This window comes from Halyomorpha halys, unplaced genomic scaffold (assembly GCF_000696795.3).
Source record: "Halyomorpha halys isolate HHAL.00 unplaced genomic scaffold, Hhal_1.1 Scaffold75.1, whole genome shotgun sequence".
NCBI classification, from domain to species: domain Eukaryota; kingdom Metazoa; phylum Arthropoda; class Insecta; order Hemiptera; family Pentatomidae; genus Halyomorpha; species Halyomorpha halys.
Genome location: NW_027112173.1, coordinates 117,458 through 137,912, shown reverse-complemented (window position 1 = coordinate 137,912; position 20,455 = coordinate 117,458). Strand labels below are relative to the sequence as shown.

General features: G+C 30.8%; 1 protein-coding gene and 1 long non-coding RNA gene across 13 annotated transcripts in view; one reads left to right on the top strand and one right to left on the bottom strand.

The window, feature by feature from the left end:
* Positions 1-11,691, top strand: part of LOC106692884 (uncharacterized) — a 25,751-nt gene extending 14,060 nt beyond the window's left edge. For 2 of the 11 annotated variants that reach the window (XR_001345009.2, XR_010844145.1), the window contains one exon: positions 1,427-1,567. This is a non-coding gene — a long non-coding RNA (uncharacterized lncRNA). Of the gene's footprint in view, positions 1-30; positions 252-1,373; positions 1,568-4,048; positions 5,240-7,939; positions 8,587-9,469; positions 9,685-9,852; positions 10,032-11,304; positions 11,434-11,620 lie in introns of those variants that run through there. The other 9 variants (XR_010844152.1, XR_010844148.1, XR_010844151.1 and 6 more) reach the window with 9 other exon arrangements.
* Positions 1-20,455, bottom strand: part of LOC106692883 (CD109 antigen) — a 121,324-nt gene that overhangs the window by 11,651 nt on the left and 89,218 nt on the right. The window contains exons 2-19 of one of the 2 annotated variants that reach the window (XM_024360371.2): positions 19,660-19,834; positions 17,724-17,886; positions 14,477-14,547; positions 14,346-14,397; positions 14,140-14,270; positions 12,773-12,946; positions 12,190-12,402; positions 11,647-12,100; positions 11,288-11,469; positions 11,018-11,205; positions 10,341-10,498; positions 7,257-7,373; positions 6,872-6,930; positions 6,615-6,788; positions 2,551-2,616; positions 1,415-1,579; positions 947-1,078; positions 572-740 (exon numbers count right to left, since the gene is read on the bottom strand). In XM_024360371.2, coding sequence (XP_024216139.1) covers positions 572-740; positions 947-1,078; positions 1,415-1,579; positions 2,551-2,616; positions 6,615-6,788; positions 6,872-6,930; positions 7,257-7,373; positions 10,341-10,498; positions 11,018-11,205; positions 11,288-11,469; positions 11,647-12,100; positions 12,190-12,402; positions 12,773-12,946; positions 14,140-14,270; positions 14,346-14,397; positions 14,477-14,547; positions 17,724-17,886; positions 19,660-19,834 — 2,843 coding nt within the window. Of the gene's footprint in view, positions 1-571; positions 741-946; positions 1,079-1,414; positions 1,580-2,550; positions 2,617-6,614; positions 6,789-6,871; positions 6,931-7,256; positions 7,374-10,340; positions 10,499-11,017; positions 11,206-11,287; positions 11,474-11,646; positions 12,101-12,189; positions 12,403-12,772; positions 12,947-14,139; positions 14,271-14,345; positions 14,398-14,476; positions 14,548-17,723; positions 17,887-19,659; positions 19,835-20,455 lie in introns of both variants that reach the window. The other variant, XM_014439114.3, reaches the window with a different exon arrangement.

Here is a 20,455-nt window from a genome sequence, read left to right as displayed (position 1 = left end):
AAAAAATTTTGGTCATTTTTTCTATTTTAGGGAATTTATAATATAAAAAAAAAGATTATTACTATCTGTATTGTGTAAATTATGTTTGTGCTGCTATTGTTTCCTGCAACCAGTTCCTATGTTTTTTACTGAAATGAAGAAAATAATTAATATCATGTATGGTTAAAGTCTTAGTGATTGGTCCTTTTTTTTTTCAGAATGTTCTATACACAAATAATTTATTTATACTTATTGATGTTTCACATCCAATCGATGATAATAAATTACTCTTCCAAAATTTTAAACTATATTTTTTATGAAATAATATATTCATCTATCAGAATATAAGGAGCCAATATTTTCAAAGGCTTTGAGTGGTATGTGAAGGAAATATACAACCTAATTGTGTAGGCACCCCAAAACTTGAAAAAATGATCAGAATGAACACAATACAAAACATGAAAAATGTATTTTAAACCTAATAATCAGTTTTTACAAAGCATTTAATAAAACAAAAATCATAAATCGAATTAACGAAGAGAAGTATCTCTTAAACTTAAGCTGGATAAACCCTTAAATTTAAGCTTATTACCAGTGACTGAAATAGCAGCTTTAGGACTGCCAAAGATGTATCTTCTCCATTCTTGATAGGGTACAATTGGAGTTTCTTCCACAATTACATCCAAATAGTTCAATACGTAAGCTCTATTCTTCAGATCCAGCATTATTGCAGTGTGTCTTTTAACATGTGCACCTTCGGGCTTGAAAAAACATATGTGATTGTGTATAATTTTCATAGTTAAAATAATCTAATACAAATAGAATTAAGTAACAATATTACAAAAGTATTTTTGTATGAAAAAAATAACATTGTATAATATAAAATTTCAATTTATATTGCAAAATTAATTAGACATATATTTTTAACAACATTAAATAATTATTTTCATCCATAAAGTATTCATACCAATACTGTCATTTTGTGTACGAGAAGTGCTTTTCCCGACATCGTAGAGGCAACAAATTGTACCTCGATCTCTCCTTGTTCAATTGTTGGTGCTATTGGGTAGTCAATGTGTTCCTGTCCCTCAGGAGGCAACTAAAATATATATATATATATATAATTTTAAAATCTTTTTTTTAAACAAATCCCCTTTAAAAAAGTTATAAATAAGAAAAATGGAGATAAATAATTAGAATTTCAGGTATAATAAAAAATATTTATGAAACTATTATGATTATGATAGCTTTACATGATCATTCGCATTTCATGAGTTATATGTTTTAGTAATTGGTAAAATGAATAGAAAATATTTATTTATCATTTTGACTAACTATTAACAAATTCAATCAAAAACAATTATATTCAAACTAAACATCTTATACTTGAGTAGTTTTAGGTTTTATATCTGATATTTATCTGTCTCTGACTCACATAAATCAGCAGTTGGTGTTGTCCGGATGAAAGGCGAGCTGAATAACTGGAGACCAAACCTCCTGGTTCAACATGCACGAATTTGTAATCAGGAGATGAAATCATCCTTACTAAAACAAGTGCTTCAGATGGATCGTTGTTTTTCAATACAAGTCTCAAGCCCACCTTAAAGAAGAACAAAGATTATTTTAGAAGTCTATTCTTTACACTTCACACATATAATCTAGAGGAATTTTTAGCTCTTTAAGCTTGTTTTTCTTCTGTTCGAATAAAGCAAAATGGTTTGACCATTGAGTTCCTTCCAAAAATTCTTCAGAAACCGTCATTACTTATTCTAAGAGAAACAATTGAGTCATATTGTTTTCCCCCTACAGGCTTCAATCAAACTGAAAATTATCACATACGCCAGTTTAGTATTTAAGGAAAAAGAGGATGTTTAAGGTTCAATCAGTTACTGAACCCATCATTATCAGCTGCTTAAGATTAATCAAATTCAATTCATTATTTTATAAGGCTTTAAAAATAAAGCCTAAGGGCTCCTTAGAATTAAGGTCTAAAGAGTCCTTAGAGAATAAACATTAAAAATCTATTCTTTGATTGCGACTGCTTCAATTTGCTGAAAAAAAGGTGTGTATGAATGTATTTTAAAATTCAAAATAAATTCATAGGTAGTTATATCTCCCTATTAATAATAACGTTTGAATCCATATCAGAGGGATAGGAGGTACTGAACGTTTTATCAATAAAAATAAACTGGTTTTGCCTATCTCTTTATCCTAGAGTTTCCTTCTACTTGACATCTAATTCCTTATTTTGTGCAACATTTTCCAGACCTCTTGAATAGGACCATGCTCATTAAAAATTCCTGATAATAAACAGCATATTTTCTTAGAAAAAAAGAAAATAATGTATAATTTGCTATGAATGTAATTTATTTAGTGCATAACCTTCCATTTTGTGATTTTTTAAATACATTATGACACTACAACCTATTATTATAAATGTTTAAAGCATATTACCAAATAAAATGCAAACCGTATGACCAGTAATCTAGTAGTCTTGTAGGAAACCTTATTTTTAATTCACATACTGAATAAGATACTGAAAGAAATGAATAAATAAAGTAGAAAACTTACTTGTTCACCTCTTTTACATGCCTCTGGACCAGTAATATATGCCAAGAATGGACGCTTAGTAGAATACTATAAATAAAATTTAGTATTAATACTCAAAGAATTTCTAAATTACTGCAAAAGTTGAATGTTATTTTTGAAATAATTTATTTTAAACCTTCAATTATAATTAGGCATGGGATTTTTATCTACAGCTTTTATATGCATGTTTATGTTTCCTCTAAAATATTTCATAATATTTTTAAAAATTTTAGTTTACATATTTCCAAATACTTCACCATTTTTATATATTTTTCATGTAAGTATGTGTTTTCCATTTTTTTAAATGTATTTTTAAATATTTCCCTTCTTTTTTTTTTATTACATGTTTTTCTTAAGTATAGTGCAACCAAGATGAGTTTGCCAGTGAGTAAAGGAAGGGAGGAGATGCGCAGTGGCAAACGTTCTCCCGCTAGCCCCCACGTGATCTGTTCAAGCAGCACCGATCTTGATACCAAGCATGCTCTGTACAGTTCTGGATAGTCAGAAGTGGTTGTTGAAACAGATTTACTCAGTTGACTGGACTACCTTTCCTTTCCTCTCCTTGACCTACTTCTACAACTTAACAAATAGTAAATCCTTGTGTCAGTTTTTCAAAACTATTTTTCGTATTCGTATTTTTCGTATTATAACTATATGCATTAATATCGCAAGATTATAAATTTACCATGTCAAATAAGCTGGGCAGAGGGAAAACTATCCACTCTCAAACCAAAAACTTAATTATGGACGAATTTAAATTCATGAAAATAGAGGCTGCGAGTGGTCCGTCCAATCCATGTTTCCTCTGATATGAAAATACATAAATTACTGCATTTATCATAAGTTAATCTCATTCTAGGACCAAATATGCTGCATTTTAAAACATTAAAATTAAGAAAATTGTTGCACTGTTTCACAACGAATTTAAACTAAAAAAGAAGCTATTGTTTTCTAAACACAATGATTATGAAATCTCAAAAATGGCTTTTTGACATATGACATTCTGTCAATATATTTTTCTACAAAATAAAACAAGAATCAATAAGAAACAGTCCCAGTCAATGATAAAGGATATCTTAAAGAAACTAGTAACTTCCAGTATTCGTAATTTATCAGATGGAGAATAGGGGATAAATATGTTTCAAGCACCTATCTAATCTCGAACTGGTTGGTCTTTCCCAAGTTCTAGGGTGCCTCTTGGTTTGTTCCAAGTAGGAGGGGTTTGGTATCGTGTGGAGGGGAGAAAGAGCTAGAGGGTGGGGGTGCGCGAGTTCCTTTCCCTACAGGCAAACTTATCTTGGCTGCACTATACTTATTTTAGTTTATATTTTGCTTTTCATCCATATTTTTTTTTGTAAATTATAAAAAATACATATAAAAATTACAACACAGATAGTTCTTAATTATTTTCTAGGAAGCCTAAAATAAACATGCAGTGTTATGAAAGTTTATGAGCTTATTTCTTGGGAATTACTTTCAGGTACTATATCAATGTTTTACACTTGTGGAAGTGGAACAATTTTTTAGTCAATGCAAATCATTTTTACAATGCAATAAAAATGGAGATGCTGAATTAAGCCCGAGCAAAAGGTCAACATTTTCATCCAGTATGTGTTCCCGGATTTTACTTACCCTCTCAAAACTGCTCCCCTCACAAAGCTAAGTCCAGCGATATTGGAGGGCATCGACTCCATCATTTGTAGGAGTGTCAAGGCTATTATAGGGCTTCATGGGAACACCTCCATGGCAATGTTGTACACTCTGAGGAGGTAGAGAGGTCTAGGCTTATTCTGCTGTCAATGGGAGGCTCCTTTACAGCATTAATCCATTGCTCAATGACTGTCCAATGAACCCGATGCCCTGTTCCAGTCCATGTTTGATTGCTCAGCCGAAATTGCTGAATGCGCAGATAGATTGGGCGTTGATCAGGGACATCAGAGTGTGAGGGATCTACAGCAATCGCTACATGAGAATGCGTTTGAGGAATGGGCCAATTGCAGGTGGCTCGGCAATGGAGTGCGCCACTTTAAGGAGATCCCAAAAGCAAATAAATTCATATATAACAAGCAAATTCTTACAGTTCTGAATGTTCCAATGCCCTGAAACTAAACATCAATTATGCACCTCTGCGTGGAGTCCCAGGCATTAGTGGTCAGGTCAGTGAAGTTGGGTCCCTCTATCGCAAATGCAACAGAGAGTCTGAAACACCAGCACATGTACTGGGAAAATTCTCAAACAACTCCCTCCTCGTAACACGCTGTCACCACAGAGTAAAGCATGAGTTGATGGAACTCCTTAGAGAAAGGGATTTTGCCTGCTTCGATGAGATCTATGTCATAGATTCAGAGGGATCCACACGGTATACCGATATTGTCGCTTTCCCAACACAGGTAAGTCGGTATTCATTCTGGATCCTACAGTGAGATATGAAAGTAATGACCTTGACCAGACAAAAAAAAATAGATAGAGAAAAGAGGGAAATTTATAATAAATGTATCCCTTTTCTTAAGGAAAAGTTCCGTGAGAGCTTTGGGGAAAGATACTTCTATGTGAGAGACCTCGGGTTTGGAGCTTGTGGAACTACACCAAGCACAAAAAGGAGTTTCATGGAGGAACTCTGTGATGATATCAAGGACATGGCAAAAATGGCAGAAGGGATAATTCTAGACTCACTGGGAATCATCCACTATCACATGCATGGTAGCTGAGAATGATAGTGGTCTTGGAGAGCATGCATATATTGCACATTATGTATCTTAATTATTTTATATATATCTAAGCAATTTTATATTTATTAAATATGTATTACTATTTCTTTTAGCTTAATATATTTATTTATTACTTTTAACTTAATATTTTTACTTATTCTATTTTAATTTTTATATGAATGTTTTTTTATATTGTAAATGGGGACATCCATATTGGGTATTATGTATATTTTTTTTTACTATATTTAATATGGCTATATATATTCTTTTGTACTTTAACTTAAATTTATTTGTATGAGTGATGAAAAGGGAAAGAGAAAATTTTGTAAAATTGAAACATTAGAAAAATTAAACATACATAAAGAATGATAAAAAGCTGGAAAAAAATGTGTAAGGGAAGAAATAATAAAAAGGTAAAAAAAAATCATGTATAATTCTTGTACACAAAGTAGAAATTTTTATACTGTGACATTTAAAAAAAAAAATGCTGTGACTATTTTTATTAATGGGATTATAAATAATTATGATTCACTAGTCATAAGTATGCTGTGTATAAGGCAGTCCAATGAACTTATGCAGCACAACATTTTTTCTAATAAAGTGTTTTTCTCTCTACCATCATCACAGTTAAATGTATTTTCTTTTTTTTTAAAACATTTAAGAAATTTTAAAGTTTTAAAAGAATTTTTTGAATTTTTTTTTTTACTAAATATTTTTGTGTTTTTTCCTCCATATTTATGTGAAAATAAAAACATATTTTGATTGTTTATCTAATAAAAATCCCATTCTTAATTTAAATCAAGAATTTTTTTAATAACAAAATTAGGGTGAAGTAGTACTGACTTTATAATTATACTGACGCTTTATATTCTCAAGGACTGGGTCTTTATAAAGTTAGTTTTTTGTATTAAAAAACTAGGAGAAAATATGTTTATGAAATGCATTTATTACCTAATTTAATACAATTGTGTATTATTCTGTAGTATAATGTTATGCAAAGGTTACAGGATAAAGTTGTAAATCCTGCCTCCTAGTTCACTAAAGGACTCGATTTTGAAAGAATAAATTTAAAACATTAATCGAGTTCTGGCTTTCTTTATCTCTGATTTGTGCTGTTGTTTTACACATATTGAGTCATATAAAGCTGAGATTATGAGAGGGAATGAACTATATTGTATGTATAAAAAACCTTCAGCTTTAAAACTGAGGAGCATTATGTCACTAACTAGTATTTAATGTATAATGCGCTGAGTCTTGAACTTTTTTCAAAACAAAATGAGAGATAAAATTAAACAAAAGTATAAGGCCATTGGGTGTCAGTTAAACTAAAATACTTACAATAATGGGTTCTGAAATGATGCTGAAGCCAAATTTACTACTGACACTAAAAGCTGTGAAATACCAATCATCATTTAGTAAAGGTGCATCAAGCGGTTCAAACTCAATACCATCGTGATCATTTTTTTTTATTTCTCTCCAACCCCAGTCACCAAGGTCTTTATCAAATAAATACTGCAAAAATAGAGCATATGAATTTATTGAAGTATTCTAAATTTTGATATTGTATAAATCAATTTTCGTTTTGTTGTACCTACAGTTGAACGGGATGTCCGGTGAATTTTGTAATCATAGTCATCTTGGGTTTTGGCTTCACCTATAATCAAAGGTGAAATATGATTTTTACAAATAACTTTAATTTCAAAAATAATTTTTAAGGATTGAGAAAACAAAATAATATTAAATAAACAATTTAAACCAAAATTTTATAAAAAATCATTTTTTGAAGCTAAAGGCATTTTATAATATAAAATTTGAGGACTAATCTTTTATATGATGTTGAAGCAACTTGTACAAATGATAACTACATGCTGTACAAGTTTAAACTTGGATTTCATTTAATGTATGTTCGTTCAAAAAATTAGATTTATGGTTGTGATATGTTACATTATTTTATTGTGAATAATTAAATAGTCTACATACAATTAAGTTCATCAGAAGAATCTCTACAGTCAGGAACACCATCACATCTTTGCTCTACTAAATAGCAGCCTCCTCCGAAGCAAGGCAGTAGTTCTCCTTCGTGCTCATTGCAGATACCTCATAACCATACAACATATGCTAGGAGACATATAAAATAGAACAAAACAACAACTATTCATATAATTAAATATCAAGAGTATTAAAAAAAAATGAAATAAATAAACAGCCATTTTGTTGTATATACATAAATAATATATATGTATATATAATAGATATTTTTATATTCATGGAAGTAGTGGGATATATGCAATTTGTTGCAAAGTATGAACATTACAATGTATATTTGAATATATATCCTATATATTCAATCAAGTATTAATAAATTTAATTATTGATATTTTTATATTTTATTATATATTACTAAAATCTTTTATTGTTCTCGAAGGCACTAAAGCCCATTTTCGATGTTATGTTATTCTAAAGAGACATCCCAGAATAAATAAAGAGTATTATTTTAAATAAGATAGGATTCAGACCACACTCTGATAAGACTAAAAATCTGTTAGAGGCTGTGAATCCTCAAAGTGAATGACCAAGTTAAAAAGCTGGTAGAAAGTCCGTACCCTAAAAAAATATGCAGTAAAAGAAATTCTAAATTGAGTTAAAGAATATTTTTTTTACAGATTGAGAGATGGGATATAAAGGGAGAAACACCCAAATGGGAGGAAAAGATAGCAAACTGATCTTAGGAGAAGGTTCAAAGTAAATAACATTTCCTGGAGATTTTCAAGTAAGGAGAACTTAACACAGGTCTAATTAAGACCTAAAGAAGGGTTCCATTTATGAGTTTAGTAATTATAGAGGCATAGTAATCTTACCAGTGGCCTATCCTGATAACAAAAATATAATTGGTGAACACCAAGTAGGATTCTGAAGAGAAGCAGGCTAGACCAGAACTTCATCCTAAAGAAGGTAGGAAAAAAAATAACTAGATTGGGATATGGATACCTTATTTGTTGATTTCAAAGCAGTCTACAATTCCATAAATAGAAACTGTCTTAGGAAGATCATGAGTGAGCTGGGTGTTAGCAGGAAATGATTGAAATTGAAGGTATGTACATATGATGTGAAACAAGGGTAGGCATCTAAAGCCTTTGGAGTCAAAACAGGCCTTCGAAAAATAGTACGATAGTAAGCCAACAAATTCACCCCGATAACAGAGTCTCCATGGATGACCAATCGTTTCTGAAAGTAGACAGTTTCAAATATCTCGGTTTAGCAATAACCCCAATAAATGATCAACTGACTGAAATAGACAAGTTTATAACAAGTGCAAAAATCTTTCCTTCAAGAACTGAAATCTCAAAAAATCTATTGAATCATGCAGTTAAGGGTTTAGAATGCCATGACAAAGCCAGTTCAAATATACGATTACGAGAACTAGGGTTCTGTTGGCATCCTATAAAGCAGATTCAAAAGATTGTGAAGGAAAGTCTTCTGCACAATAACTGGACTAATCAGGGATCAGAATCTTAGGACATGGAGGAGAATGACTTATAGAGAACTGCTTACAGAAACTGATCAGTCAATATCTCATGAAATGAAAGCAAGAAGGTTAAGATGGGTGGGGCATGTGATTCAAAGCATCCATCAGGGTGCTTCTACTCAGCAATGAATGAAACTATAGTTGGTAAGAGAACATGTGGGAGGCCAAAAACCAGATGAATAGGTAGAATCAACAAAGCTGTGAAAGAGCTGTAAAGCAGTTGCCCAAGATAAGTAGACGTGGAAATATATATATATATATATATTTGTTAAAAATAAAAATTCAGCAAATAAAGAAATAAGAGACACTCAGATCTACAACCACAAAAAAGTTTTGATTTGTATGGAACTTAGTACCTATATTTTCAAGGGGAAAACAATTTACTGGAGCCTTATCTAGAGCTACTCAGGGAAATATAATTGCTAAAATGCATTATCTAGACAATTATCTAGGATATACATGGATCACATTCTCCAATCAGTAATGCTGATTTTCCTTCACAGTGAGAACCCCCATTGCACTGTTTTTTTTTTTTTTTAAAGGAAATATGTAATAAATTCTATGGTGTGACTCTGAGAACTCACTATATTAAAAAAAAAAATCTGTCATTAGTTATTTCCAAGAACTTCAGTTGTAATTTTCTTTCCTGTTTTCTTTTTTTTTTTAGGTTCCTAATAACTGCAAAATGTATTAAGATTAACAAGCTAGATCTCCACTACTGGGTAAAAAAAAAAAAAAAGAATTTAGTCATGAGCATTTGTAAAAAAAAAACTAATCTATCAGAGAAAAACTTAAAATTTGGTAAGCAAAGACTATTGCTCTTAATTGTTCAAAATAAATATGGATAATGTAAACCAGTTCCACTAGATACTACAGTCAAAGGTAATTAATCATAAAAACATTTCTTAATCTTTAAATATTTTGGTATAGTTTATTATAAATAATGATGTTAAAAATATAAACTCGTTAATAAAATTATGTATATAACTGTTACTTTAAAATTGATTAAAAGTTCTTCCATTACAATTTTGACCTGTCAACCTGTTCCAGAGATAATTGTGGTATAGATAGACTGTTTTTTGGACTGAGGATCTGAAACGCATAGACCTGTTGAAAACAGCTCATTTAAAATTTGACCAGATCACAATATTTTCCTTACCTAGTAGCAGTAGGAAAGCAAAATGCATATTTTGGCAATTTGTTTTAGTTTCTTCTACTAAAGCCTGGAGGTAACCAATAATATGATTTCAATATCTTCCAAGGGCCTACTAGACAGATTTTGGTAGCTTTGAGTGTTTTTTCATAATACTTAGTTGTAATTATTTAAATTTAAGCTAAAGAACCATTAAAGGGAACCCATTGCACAGTTTAATATAAAACTTCAATTTTTGTTTTACAAAAAAAAAATACAGTGCATTGAAATATGTAATAATGATCGTAATGGCTTAGCATTTACTTCTCTTAATACCAATGCACAAAGAACGATATTTATTACTAGTTATTTCTCCATATTACTAGCTAAAAAAAAGATATAATACCTGCAGAAGTAAATGATGAATTTAAATGAGAAAAAAGGAGAAGGCCAGAAAATGCAAACGTTTGATTAGAATCCTTTCCATAATCAGGTGTCTGATAGTACACTGTTTTCTCAGCAGTGCTGCCATCTCTAGATCGGGTGGTAACTTTATTAATGGATCTGCATAAAAAAAAAGTTTTATAAGAATAAGTTATAGTTACATGATTTTATTAAAGAATACAATGATTTTTTTTTATTTTATGCAATGTTATTTTATTAGAGTTAGACATATCACTCTAAGTTGTATGAGGAACTATAATTCTTTAACATAAAAAAATCATTAGCAGTGAAGGTGGGTGCATATAAAGATAGAGAAACTATAGGAGATTTCAATGTTCTACGCTCCTGAACCCATTAAATCTGGAGATTAGTTGTGAATCATGATCGGTATATTCAGAACCCAGTATATTCAAACCCATTCCATTCCAGAAACCACCATATTGCCCTCTTCTCCGGAAGGCTAATTTATACTCTAAAAATATTCTATTGTTTCCACCACCTCCCTGCCAATGTAGACTACTAGTACTATCCCTGGTAATGTATTATTAATTTCATCCCTATAACTTGACAAGTAAGCTAGAAGAGAATTGCAGATTAAAAGAAAATAATTTGGTATTAATTGAAATTAAAAAAACTCACTTTTTAAAGTTTTCAAGAGCTGATAAACTATTGATTACTCTGCTCTCTGTCATCTCATTTCCAGCTTGCATAAAATATATGCTGGAGCGGACAGAATGTGCACAAATATATGCACCTTGATCTCCGCTGACAATTAGTTCAACCATGTTACCTCTGAAATCCTTTCCGGTATTGAGATACATCTCTATCTACAAATAACAATGCTTGTTAGTTTGAAAATTATGCAGAAAATATTTTTATTACTGTTTCTGTTGTTATTTGGTAACTAACCTCATACCTGTTGAAAGCGGATAATGGCACATAAACACTGTCTGCTAAAATGGAGAAGTTACTGACAGCAAACGCTATTATTTTGAACCCAGGAGCCATATCTGGAGAAAGGGCAACTGGGAAGCTGGTTATATCTCCTTTCACAGTTATTTCACCACCATTGATGACTGCTCCTTTAGAAACTATCTAGAAGAAACCATTAAATTTTTTTTTTTTTACCAAACATTACTATTATAAAATTGTTTAATATTCTTCTTAAGTAATTTTATTATTATTTAAATATGATTATTGATTCTCTTAAAAATTCAAAAAGCATATAAAATGTATTTGTAGACCAGTAATGAGATTGAATAACTCACTCACTAAGTACTGGAAACTCGGTGTCCAAAAATTCATCTTCACATGAAATATAGCATATTCTCCAGCAACTGCTTCCAGTGTGGATGTCCAGAGACTCAGATATTGGTCAAAACCAGTGCTATGCTTATAAATCTTAAGTATGGTTGAGGCATCATTGCCACTTTCGTCTTTATAATGGGCAGAGACCGACACAGATTCTGTCGTAGGCAGTGGTATCATGGTGAAACCTATGATGCCAGTGTCTACATATTCAGATTCCGAGCTTGGATCTATTAGTATGGACTCAAAACCGATATCGATTGTATTTAGCTCAAGCCTTTGTTTGACTGGTGAAAATGTGAATGAGAAACTTATATCACCACTGGTTGTATGAAATGAAATCTCAAAAGATATTTCGGAGGATTCAAGAACTTCTGGAGAAATTGGGACATTATCATCATACTGTACTGATACCTAAAAAAAATAATTTAATTTTTGTTAATAGAACAAATTTAATAGAAGAAAATGCTTTAGAAATATTTAAGATTATAATTTGTACGAACATATAGGTGAATTGGCATAGAGGGCTTAAAATACATTGGTTGATCAGTGAGAAACCGAATTTTTATAGAACTGCTGATAACTTTTGTTTTGGCGAAACCTTGGACAATTTCTCCGGACATAAATTCTGTCATTGTTGCCTCTATTTTAATTTCATTTCCATTGAAATCTTTAATTTGTTCCATTGGTATAAGTAGTTTGAAATCTTTAGTTTTCTAAAAAAAGGAAAAAAAAATATAGATTACATTATATCATGGCAATATAACTTCAGTTCATCAGTCAATGCTATGTTAAAACTCACATAGCTTTTTATCCAGAGTATTGATTATATTGCTTAAACTAAAACCCAGCAACTAATGATTACCAACTTTATGAAAGAATTATGATTCATGATCAATATTCATCTTAAAAAGTAGCCAATATTGAAAAAGCGCCTGAACCCACCACTCCCACTTTCCGTGGAAGCTTCACTTATTATCACTTATTCACTTTAACATAGACACTTATTTCAGTTCATATAGTTTCAAGGAATATTTATAATTTTAATTTTTTTTCTTAAATGACATTTAGAAGAGTGTTACTTACTAAAAAAATGTTCTTTTCTAAAATGAGCTGTGAAGTGGATTCATTTGTAAATGAGCTGTATGCCCTGATTGTTGTATTGCCTTTAGCAATCTCTTCAGAAATAAACATCCCATAAACACGAGCTTCCAGATTTTCATCTGTATCCACTACATAAGGAGGCATTTCAACAAAAACCTGCAATATAAAATTGTAAAACAAGCTTTTATTGTTTTTATAATAATGAATGTGGATGTTTCTAGTTAGAAATTTTAATAATATATATATTTTAGTTTAGAAGAATGAAAGAGGGAGGGAGGAAAATGTAATGTACACTCATTGCCTGGTGTTGTCGCCATTACCTTTGAATATGAGTAATGGATTTGGTTTCTTTTATAAAATATTTTCATGTGGGTCTGCATATCTTGGGATTTCAGTCGTGAATGCTAGACAAGAAAGTATAGTGCATCTAAGATGAGTTTGCCTGTGCGTAAAGGAGAGGGAAGAGTGTGCAATGGCAAACATTCTCTTGCCGACCCTCCCACTCTTCTGTCTTCACTCTACTCAGTTGACTGGACTTACTTTCGTGGATATTGTAAAATGTAAATAAAAAAAATAAATAAGGAAAATTGTAATAATAAAAACAAATGAGAACAATGTTTGTTAATAAAAACATTTATTTGTAGACATAACTTCCCAGTAGGAAGGGTTATGGTGAAGAGGGGAAAAGGAGCACCTAGAGTGGTGGTGTGTAAGCTCTCTTCCCCTACATTAAACTCATTTTTTATGTACTATACTTATATAAACTTTTTTTTTTTACTCTATCCACTGGACTACCTCTCCTAGAGTTGAATAATTAAATTGTAGTTACTTTGCAATAAAAAAAAAAAAATACTCTTCTACTTTTTGTAATACATTTTGGTTTGTCTAACTTTATTTGACAATCTGAAATTTGCAATACATTTCCTAAGCATTTTGTCTATTCCTAATAGATAATAAAGTAAACTTCTCATTCAAAATCTTCTCTGTCTTGTATAAGAGTGTATATTACAACAGTTGTATTTTCTGAATTGTCTATTGTCTATTGTCATAGAGATGTGATTTGTAATACATTCATAAGCGTTTGTGTCTTATGTATTTTAGCTTTAATTTGGATCAATTAATTATTGTGGTGGACTTTTGGTTATTCTTGAAGTCATTTATTTATTTATTATTATTATTATTATTATTTATTTATTTTTTTTGCCACTTTTGCTATCGTGAATGTCTGTCTGGTTAAGGTAAACTATGTCTGTTTGGGTAATAGGTCTGTTTTTTAGTTATACAAGAGGATTTTTGTATGTATATGTGTTAGGTCCAAAGTCATGTCTAAAACATAAACTATTTCATACCTCATATAGGGGTTCGAAATAATTTTCAACTTTGAATTTCAGTTCTTCTGTTTGTTCTCCTGCTTTGATTCTGATTTTCCAATATCCCTCCTTTGCGAGACTTGGAAGCTTAAACTTGAGACTTGCAATTCCTGAAAGTAAAGTTGAATAGTTGATTGGCATTGATAAAAATACATAAGGATAGAAAAAGAAAAGTTGAACAATACCATTGTTAGTATATACCGAAAGCCACCTGCGCATTATGAAATCATCTGGATCCTAAAAATGGAGGAATACAGAAAATTATGCATATATGAAAATTTTATATCCAATTACTATTGAAGCTTGATCAACTTACAACTATATGAGCTTCTAGAGCATTGTCGAAAGCTTGTAGTTCTGTATTTAACACCAAAATCCTGAATCTTACTGGAAAATATAAATACAAAGGTCATTTATAAAATTTTGATAGAACTATGATAGGTTATCACTTAAAAAATTGTATTTATCTTTATTTTCTGAATATGAAGGATGGGATTCTCTATATTTATGCAAGAAATGAAAATTTTCACTTGTGTTCTTGATTTTAGGCATTAAGGAAGATATTTAGTTCTTTATACTGTTCTTGTAACGGAAACAAAATATACTACCATTAATGCAATTTCGATTAAGGTGAAATTTAGATGGTCCTGTGTTAATTTTATCAAATACCTTGACTAGTGTTTGCCCAAACGTATTTTCCTTTGTACACCTATATTTCACATTTAGCCCAAATTTTTTTTCAAATTTCACTAATTTTCCTTAAGAATATCCAAACATATCCTTGAAACACCATTATTTCGAAAATGGCTCATTCAATTGGTCTCAGAGTTGGGAAAAAGTGGACAGTTTGAGTAAAAATAGTATGAATTGTATATGTAAGTCCAGTATAAATTGTCTGACCTAGAGCAATAGAAGGAAAATAGTTTATATATGTATTTGTGCAATATTCTATACATAGTATCTGGTGTCTAAATGAAGGTTATTCGAGAAAAAATAAGTATTAAGTCTATCCCATGCGATAAAGTAATTTTCTGGACACTTCTGTAGCGACCAGTGGTTCTTAAGCGGCGTTCTACGGACCATAGTTAGGCCATGAGAACCTTGTGGGCTGAAGGAGCTCCGTATTTTTAGATTTATTATTAGAACTGTTTTATTAACTATCTTTCTGGATGCTTTTTTGCTAGTTGAAGGCTCTAATTTGTGAATACACCTTAAAAGTGCACTTTTAAGCAACATAATTTTTAAATATTTACCGAGAGTTACACTTATTTGTTCCAAGTGGATAGAGGTGCTCTGTTCGAAGTATATTACCACGTATAAAAACGGCTCGTTCCTATTCCCCAATTCCAATGCAAATTCGTTTCTATTCTCTTACGACAAATCTTTAACGTTAAAATAATGGTACTATAGCGATACCCCTATCTCTTGGTCTATCCTGTAACTGCTACAGCCGCCAAAACTGTTACTAGCACAAGAACCCTAGAGGAGAAAAAAAGCAGTTATCTCACCCCAATTTTTGATTACTTTAATGAAAGCTAGGTATAATTAATAGTCAAAATTGATGAGTCTGCCGAGTATAGGTAGGGGGAATAAAAAATTTCGGCTGTTTCAACTAGCTACGAAAAACTAGAAATTAACATTTTGCGAGTTTATTTTGTCAGATATCATAAAAACTACTACTCCTACAAAGATAAACATAATTAACTATTTTGTAGTAAATTTGAGCGTTGGCCGACATCTGTACGTCCAATGATTTCTGAAATGAAGTTTTTCATAAATCAAACTTATTGTCCGAACAACTATAAATCAATTTATTTTAGCAAATTTCATGAAAACTACTATTCCTACGAAGGTAATGGTCATAAACTTCTGTATAAGCCATTAAACTAGCTTTAATTTGAGTGCTAATAGACATCTGTACGTCACATAGTTCCTGTATAAAATAAATTAACTAACTACAAATCTTTCAGTAGATTTATAAGAAATTTTTCTTTTTAAAAAGCTATATCTCGAGAACTATTGGACGTAAGTTGCTCTTTTTGGGGTAACATTTCAGCAAATTTACTCTTCTTTAAATAATGTTCTCTTAGATTTTCTAGAGTTGTTAGTTTTTAAGATATAGAGCTCCGAATGAAAAATTAATGTTTATTTAAGGTTTTGAAACAGCCGCCATTTTGTATTCCCTCTACCTATACTTGGCAGACTCATCAATTTTAACTAGTAATTATTCATAGTTTTCATTAATGTAATCAAAAATTGGGGTGAGATAACTGCCTTTTTTTCTTCCCGGCTCTATATTCTTTCACATATGAATATAAATTTGGCAAATGAAAATTTGTTCGAACAACTATAAATCAATTTATTTTAGAAAATTTCATGAAAACTACTACTCCTATGAAGATAAACATCATAAACTCTCCGAATGAAAAATTAGTTTTTTTTAGCGCTTTGAAACACCCGCCATTTCTTATTTCCTCTACCTATACTTGGCAGACTCATCAATTTTGACTATTAATTATACATAGTTTTCATCAAAGTAATCAAAAATTGGGGTGAGATAACTGCCTTTTTTGTCCTCTTGGGGTCTTATACTATACCTGTATGAATACGCATAGCCGAGACCTGGTATAGAGTACCTCATATATTTATTTGGAATTAGAACCATTTAACATCTAACACAACTACCTCGACAGTACTTATGGTCCCAACTGAAATGATCCCAAAGATATAATGAGGAAGCTTTATTGACAGTAGGTGGTTAGCAGATATTTTTTAACATAAAAAGTTTTTACTGTCAATTTTGTATCTGTCAATTTTTGCATCGACAACCTGTTAATTAAAATAATATTTAATTTTTAAGGAACTACATATCTATTGTATTATTTTGTACAGTTATAAATTACATTAAATAAATAATTTAAAAAAAATTTTTTTTTTAAGAATAACTATTTCTTATCTGCAACAAACCTAAAACAGGTATTCAGAAATCGATATGGGGTTGAATTCAATATTTTTTATATTTTGAAAACTATCGTTGCATAAGTTGTGGTGATACTTTTAAAGTAAAAAAATTAACAACGCTATTTAATATTTAAAAAAAGCCTCATAAACATCTCGTCTCAATTATCGTTTTTTTTTTGTATACCTATATAGTTTTGAAAGAATTCGAGAATTATTTTGAAGTGTCTACAATGGTGTGGTAGTATTTTTTAATAGCATAAGTTTCATATAGATTTTTGGGACTTTCAAGTGTGAATAGAGTAAATGATATTGTTTGTTTTATTGGAGAGTAAATATAAATAGAGAATATAGAAGTTTCTTAGGTTTTCGAAGTCTTTAAAATCTTGTTACTAGCCTTATGAAACCCCTGCTGATTATTAAGTTAACTTGGCTATTTAGATTGTTAATCAGACATAAATTAATCAATTACGAAAAAAAAAACCTTTACATATTATAAAATTATTCTTCCAAATACATATTGATGGGTAAGATTTTTAAATAAATATAACTCTTTGGAAGTACGATTTTTTCATTGAAGAGGTAAATACAATAATTTTACTTACTTGTCTGCGAAGACCTGTAAATAGGCCTGCTTGACTGGATAACTATGGAGAGAAAGTTTGGAGAAAATTCCAAAGGTGCGTAATTTTTAAATTTCAAGTTGGAATTAAGTTCTTTTCCTTCCATTACGATTCCATAATTATTTTGCCTTATAGAATCCGGTACCTGTAATATATTCACCAGCAAATAAATAATTTTAATAATATACGAATAACATTCTTAAAATATATAGTAATTAATTATAAATAATTTTGATAGAATAATCCATGGGCATACATAGGATTTCACCTATGAGCAACAGACCTGAGCCCATTACACACATACATGCACATATTTTGTATTAAGAATTCCGAATATTACGAATTCCATTCGTAAACATTGAGTAAAAGGAAGATATGTAATACCGCATTCCTAGAAATACCCCACCATTTTATAGCTACTTGATAAAATTCATTCATTACTTTTTAAATTTTTATTAGCAATTATCACAGTAAATTATTGAAAATCGAGCATAAAGTTAATAATTGTACATAAATACAGTACACACAATAAATACAAAAATATAAGAGGTTTGCTATGAGAGCATCAGTCATCTGGGATTGCTGGTAAAAATATTAACCACTTCTTCTACGGTGGTTGTCTTCTTTAATTTATTTTCTTCAAACATTCGGAGATTATTAAAATGGAAAACTGTAAGTTATAATAGGAATAATGGAATTTAAAAAAAGGTTCTTTTTTATTCGTTTCCCTCATTATTTTTAGAGATAAGTGTATGACGTATAATAGCGCTCATTGAATCTTACCTTTTTTTTACCGAAGAATCGACATATATCCACCTTGTCTCTTCAAAGGTGTGATTGTGATGATTTCTATCAAATAAGTTCACTATTTTCTTTATTTTTTTTTCCTTGGGTCCCAAAAATCTAGAGGGAAGCCAGCCGCAGCTTCCGTTTCTGGCCGAAACGTTGGAACTTTTAAACAAGTTTTTTAAACCATCTTCTCCTCAGTTGTAAGGAAAATGAATGACATAATAAAAATGAGGAGTTAATAGTCGACCGCATGGGTGTAACTAACGAGGGCTAGAGAGGGCAGCTGCCTCCTCCCTACAAGTGAAAAAATGAACGACTAATTCTTGCACCCCCTAGTTTTAATTCTGGGTACTCCCTTGATTGACCTTTGACTAATATGAGGAAAAGACGGTCAGTAAAAATACACAAACAAATAAAACATAGTTATTTGTGTCGACGTTTCTACTTGAATTTCAGGCCTTCATAAGGGTCGCTTAGAGATTTTGTTTAAAGATTAAAAACTTTAGAAACATCGCCATAAATAAATATGTTTTGTTTATTTGTGCATTTTCGCTGACCGCATTGTTTTCGTTATTTTTTTCTTAGTATTGAAGGAAGTATACCTTTTTTTATTTTTTAAGTTGTGCGTCTAAACAAATTATTACCCCTGTTGTTTCATTTGTTATTAAAAAAATATATGTAAATTATATATTTATGAAACCTATCTACGCAGACATCTATTTGCATTTAATGGAAAATAAAAATACCGATATCCTGTTCCTGGGGTCCTTAACATAAAAAACAAAATAAATAAAAAAAAAAAAGAATTGTAGTTTTATATCGATCTGAAATATCCCAGGATGTATTCCTAAGGTTTCTTGTGTCAAGAAGTATTAACTCCTTTCAACTAGATGAAGTAGAAAATGCCTTTCAAGCTTAGCGGAGCTGAAGATGTCCTTTTCCATTTTCTTTCTCCAAGTAAACAATGATATAATATATTTAGGAAGTATAATATATTTCATTGTATATCTTTAAAATTAGAGAATATAATCTAACGTTTAAGTTGAATAAATATTGTGACTAATACAATAACATGAAAATGGTCCAATTTAATCACTTATTGCTTATTGGACCTGGAATATGTTTGTACCTGAAGTATGAGTATGTGGAATCCAGGTGGTAGAATGGTTTTAATTTCCGTTACTACGCTATCGGAAGACACCAACGTGACTCTCAAGGACACTCTATCTTCACCGCAGAGTAGGATAGGCACATTGTAAATCTGTCCAGGTCTGATTCGAAGACCACTGGTAGCTACGTGGCACCTAGGACAAATAAAAATATAAGTGAAGGTAGTAATTAGGCATTTTCATAACTATGTTTCTTTATTACAGTTATATCATCATTCATAATGTATAAGAGTATTATGGTGAGAGTAAGGTAATAGTACAGTAAACAATTTTTAACAGCTTACAAAAATTAAAGTGCATACATTTTTTTGATATGTTGTCGGAATTGGTACAATTTAAAAAATTTCAAGTTTTCTAAATCCTGCTTTACTGCAACCCATAGCCACCTCCAAAAATTACTGCATTTTTGAACTTTCCGTTGTTTAGTTAATTATTTATTGGTCTAATAGAAAATTTATTTGTTGCTTTCTTTCAGTAATTTAAACTGTCCGTTGTATTTTTTTTTTTTAGACCAATACAAAACTTGTAGATGAAATACGACCCGAGATAGAGCTCTTTTTTTAAAAAATTTAATATTAAAAAAGTTGAGTGTTTGCGGCTTTAGCGCACTTGCTCAGCCTCCACTGGCTCATTACCAGTGATGCGGTGAGAGGGATGCGCTGGGATCTCTTGAGCTCTGCTCTACCCCTCACATGTGGGGGATAGAGTGGGCTCAGGGATCCTCAGGTCGATTGTGTAAATATTGTATATATTATT